The following is a 15,367-nucleotide window of genomic DNA, read 5'->3' on the forward strand; positions in this document are numbered from 1 at the left end:
GTATTACAAGTGTATCATTAATGACTTTAATCTACTGTGTGTAAACATGTGATATTTATTCTACATACTGTAAAGGGAAAACCAAGTATTAAGTTAAATGACAAAGCTTTTGTCCAAGCCATGATTTGTGAATAATAGCTAAATCCTTTCAGGGAAGTTAGAACTCAGGACCGCAGAGTTACGTAATATTTAACATATTAATGTAGCATCATCAACAGGCAAAATGGTCAATTTGCAGAGTCGGTCAGGGTTGAAATGTATTATCTAACATCTAAGTTTGGCTGCAGTGACATAATGTGTTCAAGATATATGACAGTTTATGTCAAACAGGCCATACCTGCAATAGTTTGGTAACCGAATACAAGAAAATGGAGAATGAAAACAAAATATGAATAACTTATTCAGACTCAAGTATTGTGTGTGTAATGATTGGTGAAGATAGAAATGGGAAAATATTCATTACGGTGGGTAATCTATTTTAGTTGTAGTCTAATTAGGCAGAAGTGTCCTGAACAAGGGTACAAGTGTCTCACAGTTGAGGAGTTTTTCCACCAATGGCCACATGGTGGTGCTGACTGACAAAGACCAATCATTTTGTCCCTGGACCATGGACTCCTCTGTAGAAATCAAATTAAAAAACAGCTGCCAGAGAAGAACGGGGTGTTTAGACATTAATCAAGACTCCGGGTGTGTAGAGCTTAAACAAGATTGTTTAATGTGAACAGCAGCGGGTATATACAGAGAAGAAATCAGTACTGCTCATGCAGCTTCAGCCTGGGCCTCAATCCTCTTCTTCCTCAGCTGGAGCCTCCTCTCCCTCTCATACTCCTTCATACGCATCACATAGCTGGAGACAGAAACACACCGAGTCCACAGTTAACAAGCTGGATGTATATATATATCACATTTTAACAAGGACGGGAAATTGAGGTTCTTGAATTCACTCACAAGTGCCGTTAAAAGTTTAACTCACACTGAAGAATGCTCTGACTTCAAAAAATATTTTTCTTTATTGCATTTAGAAATAGTACAATGTTTAAAGCCCAACTACAGACTAGGCATTCAAATAAGGAGAAGAATATATCCAGATTTCTGAGTTTTTGTGGGATTTAATTGTGGATTTTGATTTTAGAAAATAGAAATTTCTTAGTTTAGACAATCCTGAAAACATGTACTTGAGTCATACTACTTAGAAGATACTAGCTAGTTAAATTAGACGGATTTCTTGGGCTTTTGTTTTGTCCATTTGATTTCATTTTGACTGTATTAACCTCAGTTTTCTCTCTATACATAACAAATGGCCTTACATATAGTTAACCCATTAAAAAGGGTCTGCTTTTAGTGTCTAGAAAAGTCAGTCATATAAAAAAAAAACCCAACCTTCATATCTCAACTCTTTCTCTACTGTAACACACTTACTCCTGGTGCTCGCAGTAGTCCCAGTCATGTCTCTCATGCTTGCAGGCCAGGAAGTTGGGCCAGTTGTCTCGCTTGCACTTCATGAGTTTCAGGAGGTGATGAGCACAGTAGTCCCTCTGCTCCAAAGGCAGCTGGGCCAAATTCATCTGGTCCTGGCTGGCTACCATCTCTGCCGAAGGGATAAAACATGTTCAGTCATCTTTCAATGTACAAGGATCTGATGTGAATACATATTCTGATAATATACATGAGTCAGCGGCTACACTGTGACTTGGATTTGGTGTTAAATGATACTTGAGAGAGTTTCAAGGAGTGGTCGAAACTGTGTTATACAAGTCCGGTCCAGGATAGACTCTACATAGTTTTCATAGCATTTAATATTCTCGATGTTGTAACTCTTTTATACAAACATGGGGTTTCCTAACCAACCCAAAGCCCCTTCCATGCATCAAGCTAAAAGTGCACCATTCATTAATTTGACAAGGTGACATTTTTAAAGTGGGGTCCATTGACCATGACTTTATGACTGTGGTTATTTATGCTTAAGATAATATGTCTAAATCTGGTTTATTTTCATTTACTGGTTGCAGCACCGTCTCAGATTGTGTTCAACGTTTGTCTTTATAATGTTTGGGTCCAAAAACTAAGGCTTGTAAAATATTTTAGTTCAGTTCCAACATTTTTATATTTCTTGGACCCTTGATATTGTTAAATTTTTACTCCCAAAAAAATCTTATCTGGGAAGCCATGTTTGGTCATTATTATCTTGAAAAGTATTATTTATAACCTCATCAAACTTTGTAGGATGGAAGACAAACATGTTCTCAGTATGACTGAACCATTAAGTTTGTACTGCATGCCTATTGATTTTCTATAAGGCCCTAGATATGGAAAAAAGTGCAAAATGCCTAAACAAGAGTCACATTGAAGGTATTTATAAACCCATTTTTTGCACCCATATGGTATCAATCTTTTTTTTTTCTTCAAATACAATCTTTTGTTAATTTTGTGCCAGTATTTGAGCATTTTCACAGGACCAAAATGGTATGTGGGGTAGAAAGTAGAAACATGGAAATGTCGAAATAGCTTAATGTATGTATATTTAGTGTAAAAAGTGCCAATATCCTTCCATGTTCCCTTCATAGATAAATACACATAGTTAAAGGCTTTGTTTAACTCCATCCATAATGAATAAACAGGGTCTTCCTTTATCATCTATACTTCTGTGTCCCAGCCTCTGAGATACTGATTGGAGTAAAGAAATACTGTTGTGGTTTCTGTAGGCTCATTTTACTGCCGGTCATTAAACAAGCTATATTCTTTACTATCAGGGCATATAGCTTTCTAACGTTCACTCTGTAAATTTACATGTATAAACACATCCAACCTTTTATGTGGAAACATATTTAGATACTCCCACTGGAGCCTGAAAGGGTCATTTATGATACCACTTATTCCTCCTTATACCAGAGGTTTTATCAAAATATTTCACTTATTTTCAATATCCAGGACCTTACTGGAGACACAGTTCCCATCGCAGATGCCCTTTATTCCAATGAACATACTGAAAACATGTTTATCCTTTTTTTCTTACTATTCCTATGGCACAGGAATTCAATAATCATGGAGATACTGAGGCAAAACAATCCTGAAATGGATGTTTTTCTGCTAAAAGTAAAATATCTCTCAAATCTATTTTTGTATGAAGGAAAAACAGAAGGACGCTGGCACTTTGTAACCTTAATAACCACACATCAAGCTATTTCCATCTAAATATGTTCCTGCTGGCTACTCCACGTACATAAAAGGTGTTTTTGAAGCTATAAAAATTTGAACAGAAATATTTTACAGGCCTTGGTTTTGGGACCCATTCATGATACAGACAAGGTTTGAAATCTGAGATGGTGCTACAACAACTTTATCTGATTTGACACAGAATGACCTTTCTATGTTTGGTGCAGCTCCAGGATTTGTCTCAATAAAACATCACAATCAGTCTTTGACACTAACTAATAAGTCTTGATTAAATTGTTCTCCAACATCAAAGAAATAACATGTCATATGTATTTATGTGTATTTTACCTTTGCATGAATCTGTACCTACACATTAAAAAAAAACTACCAAAATACCTGCTAAATATAAGTTTAGCTCAATATTCACTATTTTCTAGCAAGGCGTGAGTTAGTGGGCAACTGTGCTGTGGCCCCAAATCACACTGTACATTAAGAGCTCCAGATCCCCACAGGCCCTGAAGGCCTCAGATTCAATATGATGATCAGGACCAACCAGGCACCTTTGGTAGCAACATACTTCATATCTAACCAACACAGCAAGTCAGCTGACATTTGAGTTAAAACTGAAATCTAGATTTCAGAATCAGAATCATCTTTATTGGCCGATTATGTTTACACATACAAGCAGTCTGACTCCGGTTTAGTGGCTCTCAATGTACAGAATAATAACAAAACAATCTTCAGAAAAATACACAAGGAATGATAATATACAGGTGAAACATCTTCTGTTAACTGTAAACGGGATACAAATAGTGCAAAGAAGTGAAGAGTGCTGAGATAAATATTAAATGGTGAAAAATGTATTTAATTAGTACAATATATATACATCCTGTTCAAATATACAGTAATGAGTGAGATGGAATGCACATTTTGTAATTTAAACTAAATGAATATACATATATAATTTGTAGGTTCAGAGGGTATTATAGTGTTTAGGGTTATTGCACAGTGCTACAGTGAGTTAACTGTTCATAAGTGTGACAGCGAGGGGGAAGAAACTGTTCCTGTGTCTGGTGGTTCAAATGTCTTCTGAAATAATTGAGAATGTCAGCTAAAAAAGTAGTTTACATTAAACATATGATGATCAGCTTGTGACTTGTCAAATATATAAATATCTTGTCTTTATCTGTTGACTTAGGAGGTTACAGTAACAACATAATTTGAGTCTATCCAACTTATAAACAATAAAAAATGTGCACATACAGATAATGTGCTCCAAGAATTTTTAAAAGAAATCTAATTGTATTGCCTAACTTTTCTGTTATATTTATGTATTTATTTACTATTATTATTTTTACTCTTTGTGCTGTTAACTGTATCAACAAATTGAAAGTGAAGTCATGTCCTTTTTGTTATCTTCATTTTATTATGATGCCTACTTGTTTTCTGTTACTGTCTTAACGTCACACATGTCGTAAGTCAGTGGTTCTCAAAGTGGGGTCCGGGAACCCCCAGGGGTCCTTGGAGGAGTTCTAGGGGTCCCCAGCAAAAAGGGGAATAATTTATTTCCACTATAATTCCATCCATAAGTAACACAATGACAAGAAGTATGACTATTTTGGTCATGGGTTTCAAACACTTTCTGTATTAAAACATCTAAAATAGGGATGTACCGATCCAACTTTTCAGTTCTTTCAGTTTTCAGTAACATCTAGGGCTCTAATAAACCAAAGAAAATCTTGTTCAACTGGAATCGTACATAGTCTTCAACTAATCGATTAGTCACGTGGGGGTGATTGTTGGATGTTACGGGACAGAGTGAACTCAGCAGCCACACATTTCTCCCTTCTCTATTTCTCTGTTTAGTGTCTTCAGGTTAGGCTAACCCATGGTTGCTAACTTTGGAGCTAACCCCCTTCACTTTTCCCAGGTAATGACACAGAGGTTGACTCATGTTTCAGAACAGCGTTGCACAGAGGTTCCCAAATGCTATTGTTTTCTGAATGAATGGATATTTGGCTTTATTTTTGGCATTAAAAAAATATTTTTTGAACGCTCCATTTAAAAACACACCACTGTCTTCTGTAATCTCTGGTTAAATGGCCCTCTCTGCATACTCGTCCTGAAATACACTGGTTTACGCTTATTTATAAAACTCTTCTTGGACACTCACCCCCCAATTTAAGTCATTTATTGCAGCCAATATTTGTGACCAAGAACAACACACGGTCTTCCTCTTACGTCGAGTAAATGCCTCTAAATCCAACACATCCTTTGGCCTGTTGTCATTCCAGTCTGCTGCTGCTAATGACTGGAATTTGTTACAAAAACACTAAAACTGGATAAGTTTATCTCAGTCTCTGCTTTTAAGGGCCTACTTATGGATATTTTCAATGATACTTGTAAATGTTTTACTTCTATTTGGTTAATACTTGTGTATGTTTTACTTTACTTTACTTACTGCTTACTTGTGTTTGATTAGTTGTTCTTCTTTTTGTTGTTGTCCCCTGCCCTCCTTCCCCCTTTCACATGTCTTCTGGCACTTGCCAGGCCGTCATTATAAATAAACTGTTCTTAATGTCTTGCCTGGTAAAGTAAAGGTTAAAAACAAATAAAAAAATATATACATTTGTTTGTTTATATATGTATATATATAAGCCTGGTGGGGGTTATCATTGTTGTAATCATAGGAGAAACACTGATTCACTAAACGTTCAGTGCGTAAACGTTCATTAAACGTTGAGTACAGGTTGACCCAGCAGTCTTCATCAGGTTGAGCGAGTTCACAGTTGTGAAAACAACGGAGGTGTTTTGAATACACCCCCGTTTTCACAGGTAATTTGTTAGTCTGTCCCTGCCGCCGCAGAAAATGGATTAATCCTGGAAATCTATTGATGTAGCACTTTTCTCCTTATAAAAGTAACACGGCGATTATTCGACCACTGAGAATTTGATCGGACGAGAGCATATCGACCAACTAATCGACCAGGAGACTACAGCCCTAGTAACAACACAGATGACATTCAGCGTCAGTTAACGCAGCTTTACGGCACATCTGTAGTCTTCGTAGAAATAAATGGGAGCTTCTAGTTAACATATGCAGCTAAAGGTTAATGTTATACCATGCTGACTACTTCCAGTCTGCAGCATGCTGCAGTTTGTCAGCATACACACTAACCTCTTTCTTTTCTCTCTGGGAAGCCGAACTGAGGGTCGAACTCGTATTTCCTCGCCGGGTCCGGCTCGGTGTCCGTCTCGGTGACGTACCGTCTGACCAGGTGAGCTCCCATGGTTTAAGCACTGTTAGCTAAACAATAATAATGTTTTCTGTTCGCTTTAAACTCCGCTAAAATCTAGTGTTTCCAAAATTATTCAGCTATCTGCCATTCGGTCACCTCCACAAGCCCGCTGTCTCCACTTCCGCCTCTCCCCGGGAAATAACAGCCGAGCGGTGTATCAGAAACACCGTCCCCGTAACCAAGTAACAAAGGTTCCGCTGACAACTTAAAAATGTCATTATCAATATAATGACAAAATTACTGATTCAGTTATATATTTAACCCTCATCTTACCAACATATTTAACATACAAGGACTACCGACTGGTTCCCAAGACTAAACTACTGTGAGAAACAACCATCATAGCAAAATATTAACTTATTTCTACTCAAATCATCAGTAGTTATGTGATTAATATCATCAGAAAAAAACAGATTATTATTATTGAAGGAAAGTTACATATTGTGTAAGATGAAAATATATACTTTTCTTTAATACCAACTGCACTTTTTTATCTCGAGTACAATCTTTCCACAAAGCCACCATAGTGTGTGATACTTTAAATTGGGACCCATGGCAAACATGAACTCAATAAATAGTTCCATCTATTAAAACTGCAGAGGCAGAATTGGGTGCTTTTGACTGGTATTTTTAAAAGGCACTAATTAAATCAAACAGAAAACAATGATATGAAGTCATTAGGAACAAATTGATTGACAAAATCATGAAAAATTGGAATGATAGAATAAAGTTATATGGCAAAAAAAAAGATATGGCAAAAAGTAAACCTCTGGGTTCTGCAGGGACCCCAGTCGGCAGGATTAAGGTTAATGGTGTAAACGACACAAACATTACAGTTCAGCTCAATATTCATTATTTTCTAGTGTGGCATAAGTTAGTGGTCTACTGCACCGTGGCCCCAAACCACACTGTATATAAGATAAGATAAGACTTTATTTTCCCAGAGGGAATTTTGCTTCAGACACACAATGCTGCTGCTGTATAGTACCAAATAATTCAACATTACTACACATCATACATCTCATAAATGTTGTAAAGAGCTCCAGACCCCCCGGGGCCCTGAAGACCTCAGATTCACTGTGTGTCACATATTTAAGGTTAAAAAAGAATTTAAAAAAGTGTCCAGAGTTAGATAACCAAAAGAACCCTAAACATTGCTGGAAAGACGCATTGCTTTTAAAATTCTCAAATAAAATCTGGAGGTTCCATTTACATTTAATTTTAACTGTGGTGTATTGGTACCTCACAGCTTCTGCTAATAAAACTGAGACTATGTGCATTATTAGATACCTTTTTATACAGTTTGTGTGAACTGAGCCTTTTAGTTACTGAACTGAAACTAATTATATTCTAAACTGTATTCTTAAATGATACATGTAAGAAAAAACCAACACATTCAGTATTCCAAGATAGAAGACTGAAGACTGATCATAAAGCCATACAAATATATTTATTTCTTACATTTTCAACTCACACAGACACACAACTTACATTGTTTTCATAGTGCAGGCAGAATACAGTGTGTACAAACCCAGTGCTTTTTATTTTTTATTTCAGTGCAAATGTCTAACATGTCTATTGGTTTTTACCATGAAACTCTATATAATAACATAATATAACAACATTTTTCATCTGATTTCTTGTTTGAAATCTTCTTCTTTTCTTTTAAAAAAGATTCCTTACAATTATTTTTACGATCATGTCCCTCTGTTTCCCGTTTCCACTCCCATTATTCTCCTGTTTCCATTCTTCCAAGGAAGCAAAAGCACAGTCGTGGAAGAGGAAAATATTGTGCAGCTGTTCCGTTATACGATGATGTTTCTGTCACTGATAAAGATCATCGTCACCTTCTTCTCTGAACAGGCCTGGCCTCCCTGACCCAGAGCCAGACCCTTGACCTCCAGACTGGGAACCAGTAGCTGAGGGGAACCTAAGTGGAGGAAAAAACAGGGTCAAATTAATAGCAAAAAAACCAAAACAACTCATGACGAGGTTTTCTGTAGTGAATCACTTGTATGTATGTATTGTACTTGTATCTGTGTGTGTACCTGAAGTTCCCGAAACCTCGACTCTGCTGCAGAGTTTGAGCAAACATCTCATATTTGCGGATGTCATTGTCACTAACAGAGCGCCGAGCAAATCGCATCGCCTCTTCAAAATGGTCCTTCCTGATCTCTGGGACTGGATCAAAGTCCTCATCCTGCAGACCATGAAAATACATTATGACCACATGTGGAAACAATATGCATTGTACACTGTATACATGTATGTGTGTGTGATCCCAGTCCAAAGGCTGAAAGTTACATGAACACACAGCCGCCCTTTAGGGAACTTTTTATCTTCCACATTCTCATTCTGTACCGAGCACAAACAGCCTGGTACTGCTTTGAGGTGTGGAGTGTGTGTGTCTGTGTGTGTGAGAGTGCTTTCCCCTCTTTAAAATATTACAGTATGTCATGTATAATCAAGGATGCAGTGCAGCAACAGAAAGTCTGACCATGGGGATGCCTGGTCTGCTCTGCCTCTGACGCTCAGCCTTGATCTCAGCCTCGATGGCCTCACGGATGGCCAGCTTACAAGCTCGCTGGCAGATCTCTGTCAGGTCAGCTCCGGAGAAACCCTCTGTGATGCCAGACAGGTATTCAAGATTCACATCCTACGGGAAGGAGAGAAAGGAAAGAGAAAGAGCTGGAAAAACAATGGTGTTGTGAAAATATTGAATCCTTCGATTTACATGATTTGGTGATGTTCTTTGTGTATGAGTGAGTTCATAGTTAAAAAAAATAGTGCTACCAGAAGTGAGAAGCTAACCTAAGTTATCCTGATAACCACACGTTCTACAGTTTCAAGGTAATGGCACTTTTTAAAGTGAGATTTCATGTTTTTACTCAACTACATTTATCTGTTGAATGTAGTTATGACAGTTTTTGCAGCCTAAGGTTTTATCAAAACATATAGGAAGCTCATTAAAATGACTGTCAGAGTTTAAAGGCATACTATGCAGGATTTGTTGGTTGGTGTCTGAGAGAGAGAGAAAGAGAGAGAGAGAGCAGCGGTTGAGCAAGCTAGAGAATGAATGAAGAGAGCGAGCAGTGCTGGCAAGAATAAAGCCGTGATTGTTACATGGCAGTTATGCTCTAAAGCACAAATGACAACCCTGTGAGAAGGTGCCACATGCAGAGCTTCATCCTGTCCGCTGTGGCCTCTCTGCTCTGCGTGTGTGTAGCTCAGCCCCGCCCTCGGTCAAGCAGACACACAGACCCGCTGCTCTTTAAACATCCATGACACAGAGACAAAGAGCAGAGCAAAGCAGAGGAGAGATGGAGACAGAGATGTAATCTGATGATGTAATGCCAACCTCACACCATGTGCGCTGTTATTGGCTGGGCGCTACACACTCACTGCCCAAAGCCCAGAAGCGTCCCGAACATGCAAAATAATTAGAAAATAACAAAAATACAAGCAGAGGGCAGAGTCGCTGAAGATAAATACACCGCCACACACTTCTAGTGGGTCATAAATGATGATTGAGAGGGATTACTCTTGTATGAGTCTACACATTGTTTTTTAGGAAAACCCTGCATAGTATGCCTTTAACAATACACGTAGTTCAATCACCTACAATGTAAGAATTATTTTAGCAGATTAATTCAACAATACATTTAATATTTGAATTAAGAACATTCTTCAAAATTAATACTTGTGATTTTCTGTTCATACTTTTAAATATGTAAATGAAGAAGAGAGATTAACAGGAAAATGTGTCTTTGTGTATGTGTGTGTATCACTAACACGTGCGACAGGGGACTTGCGGAGGTTGGCGCGTAGGATGGCGGTCCGAGAGCGTTTGTCTGGGAGCGGGATGTAAATGAGCTGATCTAAACGGCCCGGCCGCAGGATGGCTGCATCTATGATGTCTGGTCTGGTGTGAAAGTGGGATGAAAAGAATGAGAAATAAATTTAAAATTTGCCAACTTGTCAAGCTATAATCATGACACATAGTACATGACTCAGAAATCATCAATCCCACATCTGCACCTGTTTGTGGCGCCAATGATGAAAACATTCTTTTTGTCGGACATGCCGTCCATCTCTGTGAGTATCTGGTTGATGACTCTGTCGGCTGCACCACCTGCATCCCCAGCACCGCCTCCTCTGGATTTGGCAATGGAGTCCAACTCGTCGAAAAACAAGATGCAGGGAGCTGCTTGCCTGGCCTTGGCAGTGGGAAAAGGTCATTAGGTCAACACAGGTTTGACTGAATATATCTGATCTGCTTAGAACAGAGACTACAAATCCCAGTTAAGTATGCAGAAACTCATGTTTTTCTTCCCACCTTATCAAAGACATCTCTGACATTGGCCTCTGATTCTCCAAACCACATAGTGAGCATCTCGGGTCCTTTGATGGAGACAAAGTTCGCCTGGCACTCGTTGGCAATGGCCTTAGCCAGAAGGGTTTTCCCACAGCCTGGGGGACCATAGAACAACACTCCCCGAGATGGGGTCATCCCAAACTTTAGGAACTTGTCTGGATACTCGACGGGGTACTGAGAGGAGAAAGATGGAGATTGATGGATTGTTGATGAGGCTTGTGTTTGTAGATATGTGCGGTGTCTGGTGTGCGTGTTTCTCCCACCTGAACCAGTTCTTGCAGTTCTCTCTTGACCTCGTCCAGTCCTCCGATGTCCTCCCAGTTGACCTGAGGTACCTCTGCAACAGTTTCTCTCAAAGCTGACGGGTTGCTCTGACTCAGCGCCCACTGAGAGAGAAGAAATATTCATGTCAAGCTTTTAGTTGTGTGCTTACAAATGACAATTCTGGAGGAGCTGTAGTCTGTATGTGTGTGTGTGTGTGTGTTTGTGTACCTGGAAGTCGTCCATGGTGACAGCCAGTGAGTTGAGCAGGTCAGCATCGATGGTATCGTCCTCCAGGTCTATGAGGGTCATCTTCTTGCGGATGGCTTGCAGAGCAGATTCTGAGCACAGAGCAGCCAGGTCAGCGCCCACATGGCCGTGGGTCTCTGTGGCGATCTGTTAAACATATATTGAACATGTTAAATGACTCAGTGACATTAGACTGAATTAATATGCGGCACACATGCATAAAAACACTGTAGGGCTGCGACTAAGGATTATTTTCATTATCAATTAATTTGCCAATATATTTTCTTGATTAGTCGTTTGGTCTATAAAATGTCAGAAAATGGTGAAAAATGTCAATCACTATTTCCCAAAGTCCAAGATGCAACTTAAAATGTCTTGTTTTGTTCCGACCAACAGTTCACAACCCAAAGATATTCAGTTCATTATCATAGAGAGTTGAACAAAAAAAACACAAAATATTCACATTTAAGAAACTGGAAACAAGGAAGTTTAGCATGTCTTCTTAAAAAATAACTCAAAACAATTAATTGATTATCAAAATAGTTGGTGATTGACTAATTGAATGTCAGCTAATTGTTGCAACTTTAAAAGATCGGAACAACTATTTTAATCATCGATTCATCTGCAAATTACTTCCTGGTCTATTAAATTTCTTGTTTGTCCAACCAATGGTCTGAAAGCACATCGTCAGACATGCACAGCTGGAAGTACGTCGTATCTGGTTTGCTTGAAAAATTTTGAATTTGTCAATTCTCAAAATAGCTGCAGATTGACTGTCTGTCGATCAATTAATCCTTTCAGTTTTAAGGAATTTCCCTTAAAAGCTAAACGTGTACATTTTTGTGTTTGTTTGGACTGGGCTGCTACACTTTCTCACCCTCTCCAAGTCGACGTCGTCAGCCAGTTTCATGTTTTTGGTGTGGATCTGCAGGATCTCCAGTCTGCCAGTCGAATCTGGGATTCCAATATCGATCTCACGGTCAAACCTGCCTGGATAGAGACATCACCAGATTTGTCATTGTATGTATGTATGTATGTATGTATGTATGTATGTATGTATGTGTGTGTGTGTGTGTGTGTGTGTGTATGTCCTAACCAAAGCGTCTCAGTGCAGCGTCAATACTGTTAGGTCGGTTTGTTGCTGCCATGACAACCACATGAGCTCTTTGCTTCAGGCCATCCATCAGGGTCAGGAGCTGGGACACTATACGTCTCTCCACTTCTCCATGCGTCTATACAAACACACACACACACACAGTCCCATGTTATGATGTGACGACAGCAGAAACAAACTTTTTAACTTCCATATTGTTAACCTTCTCTCTCTTGGGGGCGATGGCGTCCAGCTCATCAATGAAGATGATGGCTGGAGCGTTTTTCTCTGCTTCCTCAAAGGCCTTTCTCAGGTTGCTCTCTGACTCTCCCGCCAGCTTACTCATGATCTCAGGACCTTGTCACAAAATAACACATTTTAAACACATTTTCTCTCACGCAGAAAAAAATATCTATTGGTTACACTTTCTTGTCAGCTTTTCCACTTTGCATGAGCAGCCGACGGTCTCACTGTGACACCGTGTGAGCAGAAGAAAGCCTCACCATTGATGAGGAAGAAGAAGGCACCGGTTTCGTTGGCTACAGCCCGCGCAACCAGGGTCTTCCCTGTACCTGCAGGGCCGTACAGGAGGATACCTCTGGGAGGCTGAGGGAGAGGAGGGATGAATACACTGAGTCACGAAAAGAGAAATGTCTTAATGTTAGGATGGAAGGATGAAGATTGGTGGATGGATGTGTTCAGAGTTTGTGTGTGTCTGTGTGTATGACACCTTCACTCCTATAGTCTTGAAAAGACCGGGGTGTCTGAGAGGAAGCTCCACCATCTCTTTAATCTGGGCAAGCTGCTTTCGACAGCCTCCGATGTCGTCGTAGCCGATGTCATTAAGACTCTCCTCCTCGTCCTGTCACAGGGCAATACGCAACAGTCAGATCTGGTTGAGTTAATTCTCAGTCATGAACATGGTACATACTCAGTGGACCAGTTCCTGATGACTTTAATTTACTCGAGTGGCCTGCATAATCCCTATCTCAACCCAACTGAGTTCAATCTCAATGGAATGAGGATGTTTGCAGCATAAATTGCATGATGCCATCAAGTCTGTGTCACAATTGCTGATTCTGTGTTTTTCAATACTATATATTATAATCTAATGTTTTATGTGAAAAGTACTTGACAAAGAGTTAGTATACCATACTGAAATAACTAGATTTTGTACACAAATGTCCCACAATACAATGTATTGTGGAAAGGAATGAGTGACAAACAGCTGGAAAAGGTGGGAGAAAAAAAACTGTAGTAGACGGAGAAGCATTTTTTCAAACCTCATAAGTTTTTCAGAAGTTGCCACTGAATGTGCACACACACACAACCCAGAGGCTCATAAATCTCTCACAGACCTCTCTTTTGATTGGCTCTCCCTCACAGTAGATGACAGTGTCGGGGGCAACGATGCAGTGAGGGCTGGGGTCTGTCTCCACCACCTTGAATTCCACTGCCCGCATGCTCCCCCTCACCAGGAAGATGTCACCTGTCAATACAGATACTTATACTATACTTATACTTACATACACAGGAGCATCCGGATGTGTTTAGGGTGCTGTTATGGTGATGATATGATTCAGTGGTACATGCTGTTAAATAACAAACAAGCTGACCACAAATGTGTTCCTGCGGTACGATCTGTGTCAGAGGTGTTGTGGTACCTTTATGTACGGGGCGGTATGCCTCCAGAAAGTATGGTTTGAGGAAAACCTCAAAGAGGTTCCCTGTCAGGCCCTCAATGGTGTCATCTATAGGGAGGATATGGATCTTCTTTCCATACTTGATATCAGGGCAGGCATGGATACTGAAAAAAAAACATCAAAAGATTATTCCTGATATTTCTTAAGTTATCCTCAAACTTCACTTGTAAACCTTTACACAAAGACACATTTGTGAGATCTACCTGATGACATCACCAAGCCGGACACGCAGGTTGTTGCGGGTCACGCGGTTCATACGGATCCGTTCATCTCCACAGGTGTCATCCGTCAGGACGATACACACTGTCTGACGGCGTTTCCGCCCCCTCAACACCACTGTGTCCCCCCGGAAGAGCTGCAGCTCCTCCGTCTTGTTCTGGTGGGAAACATGAGTCTGAGAACAAATACATAAAGGACTGTGGTGTATTCACACCTGACACACACACACACACACACACACCTGTGATAGGCTGACAATGCTGCTGTCTTCATTGAGAGCTTCATCCACAATGAGTCTGTTAGGTCTGTGTTTCTGCTTTAGGATGGCAGTTGAGAAATCTTCTCCCTTTGGGCTTCCAAACAAGAGGCACATTATGACACACTCACACACAGGCTCTGCACTGCTAGCTCTAATTTCCTCATGTGACGCTGAGCTGTATTTAGACTCTCTCTGGATCTGCACGTAGCAACTATATCACAGCATGTCTGTAAACATGTGGAGATATCCTAACCTGTTCAATTAGTATGAGTTAAATGTAACAAAACATTTGATCATTTTTTTTAAAATTTTAACAATTTCTTGACACAAAATTGACAAACACACACACACATACTGTACAGATGCAGCTGTTTCACTCACTCTACTCCTCCTGAGCCTGGCATGACTGTTTGTCTCCTTTGTCTCGGAAGATTTTTTCCTGATAATTTTCACACTCTGCCCCTCTCTGTCGTCTGCAGTTGTTTACTGTGTTATATTCAGAGGGCTGATCTTGTCCGGTCTGCTTTCTGCCCTGATCGGTGCCAAAGGTTTCAGGTTCTGACTGATCTGATCTGCCCCGGTGTGGTTTTGGTCTTCTTGCAGCCCAGAAGTTCCCAGCTGAGAGTCTCAGTTTCCCCTCTTTCCTCTGTTGCATTGAACCACCATGTTTGTGGGTGCTGCAGCCTGTCTGTTTAACAGTGGAGGTACAAATATGCCCATCTGCTTCCAAGTCTTATTTGTAACACCATTGTGTGC

General features: G+C 39.9%; 2 protein-coding genes across 2 annotated transcripts; both read right to left on the bottom strand.

Moving 5' to 3' along the window:
• Positions 1-692: 692 nt before the first annotated feature.
• On the bottom strand, positions 693-6,603 carry ndufb7 (NADH:ubiquinone oxidoreductase subunit B7). The gene is made up of 3 exons (XM_067582692.1): positions 6,332-6,603; positions 1,420-1,588; positions 693-847 (listed from the first exon to the last, which is right to left on the bottom strand). Exons 1-3 carry the CDS (start codon positions 6,441-6,443, stop codon positions 760-762), a joined length of 369 nt encoding a protein of 122 aa, XP_067438793.1. The 5' UTR covers positions 6,444-6,603; the 3' UTR covers positions 693-759.
• A 1,280-nt stretch (positions 6,604-7,883) lies between these two features.
• zgc:136908 (Transitional endoplasmic reticulum ATPase) lies at positions 7,884-15,294 on the bottom strand. Its single transcript, XM_067582703.1, has 18 exons — positions 14,993-15,294; positions 14,594-14,705; positions 14,337-14,509; positions 14,095-14,237; positions 13,789-13,919; positions 13,161-13,292; positions 12,934-13,036; positions 12,654-12,787; positions 12,434-12,569; positions 12,215-12,327; positions 11,320-11,484; positions 11,091-11,213; positions 10,789-11,001; positions 10,491-10,669; positions 10,245-10,374; positions 8,950-9,108; positions 8,501-8,652; positions 7,884-8,382 (listed from the first exon to the last, which is right to left on the bottom strand). Exons 1-18 carry the CDS (start codon positions 15,013-15,015, stop codon positions 8,277-8,279), a joined length of 2,427 nt encoding a protein of 808 aa, XP_067438804.1. The 5' UTR covers positions 15,016-15,294; the 3' UTR covers positions 7,884-8,276.
• Between the last annotated feature and the right edge of the window lie 73 nt (positions 15,295-15,367).

This window comes from Thunnus thynnus, chromosome 3, assembly GCF_963924715.1.
Source record: "Thunnus thynnus chromosome 3, fThuThy2.1, whole genome shotgun sequence".
Lineage (NCBI taxonomy): Eukaryota > Metazoa > Chordata > Actinopteri > Scombriformes > Scombridae > Thunnus > Thunnus thynnus.

Excerpts from the sequence above, each read along its gene's own strand:
- zgc:136908 (XM_067582703.1), bottom strand. The coding sequence starts at position 15,015 with ATGCCAGGCTCAGGAGGAGTAGA. Across the intron at positions 14,510-14,593 it reads GCATTGTCAGCCTATCACAG|AACAAGACGGAGGAGCTGCA; the intron begins GTGTGTGTGTGT and ends GTTTCCCACCAG. Across the intron at positions 8,383-8,500 it reads CGAGGTTTCGGGAACTTCAG|GTTCCCCTCAGCTACTGGTT; the intron begins GTACACACACAG and ends TCCTCCACTTAG.
- ndufb7 (XM_067582692.1), bottom strand. The coding sequence starts at position 6,443 with ATGGGAGCTCACCTGGTCAGACGGTACGTCACCGAGACGGACACCGAG. Across the intron at positions 1,589-6,331 it reads CCCAGAGAGAAAAGAAAGAG|AGATGGTAGCCAGCCAGGAC; the intron begins GTTAGTGTGTAT and ends TCCCTTCGGCAG. Across the intron at positions 848-1,419 it reads GACTACTGCGAGCACCAGGA|CTATGTGATGCGTATGAAGG; the intron begins GTAAGTGTGTTA and ends TTCTGTCTCCAG.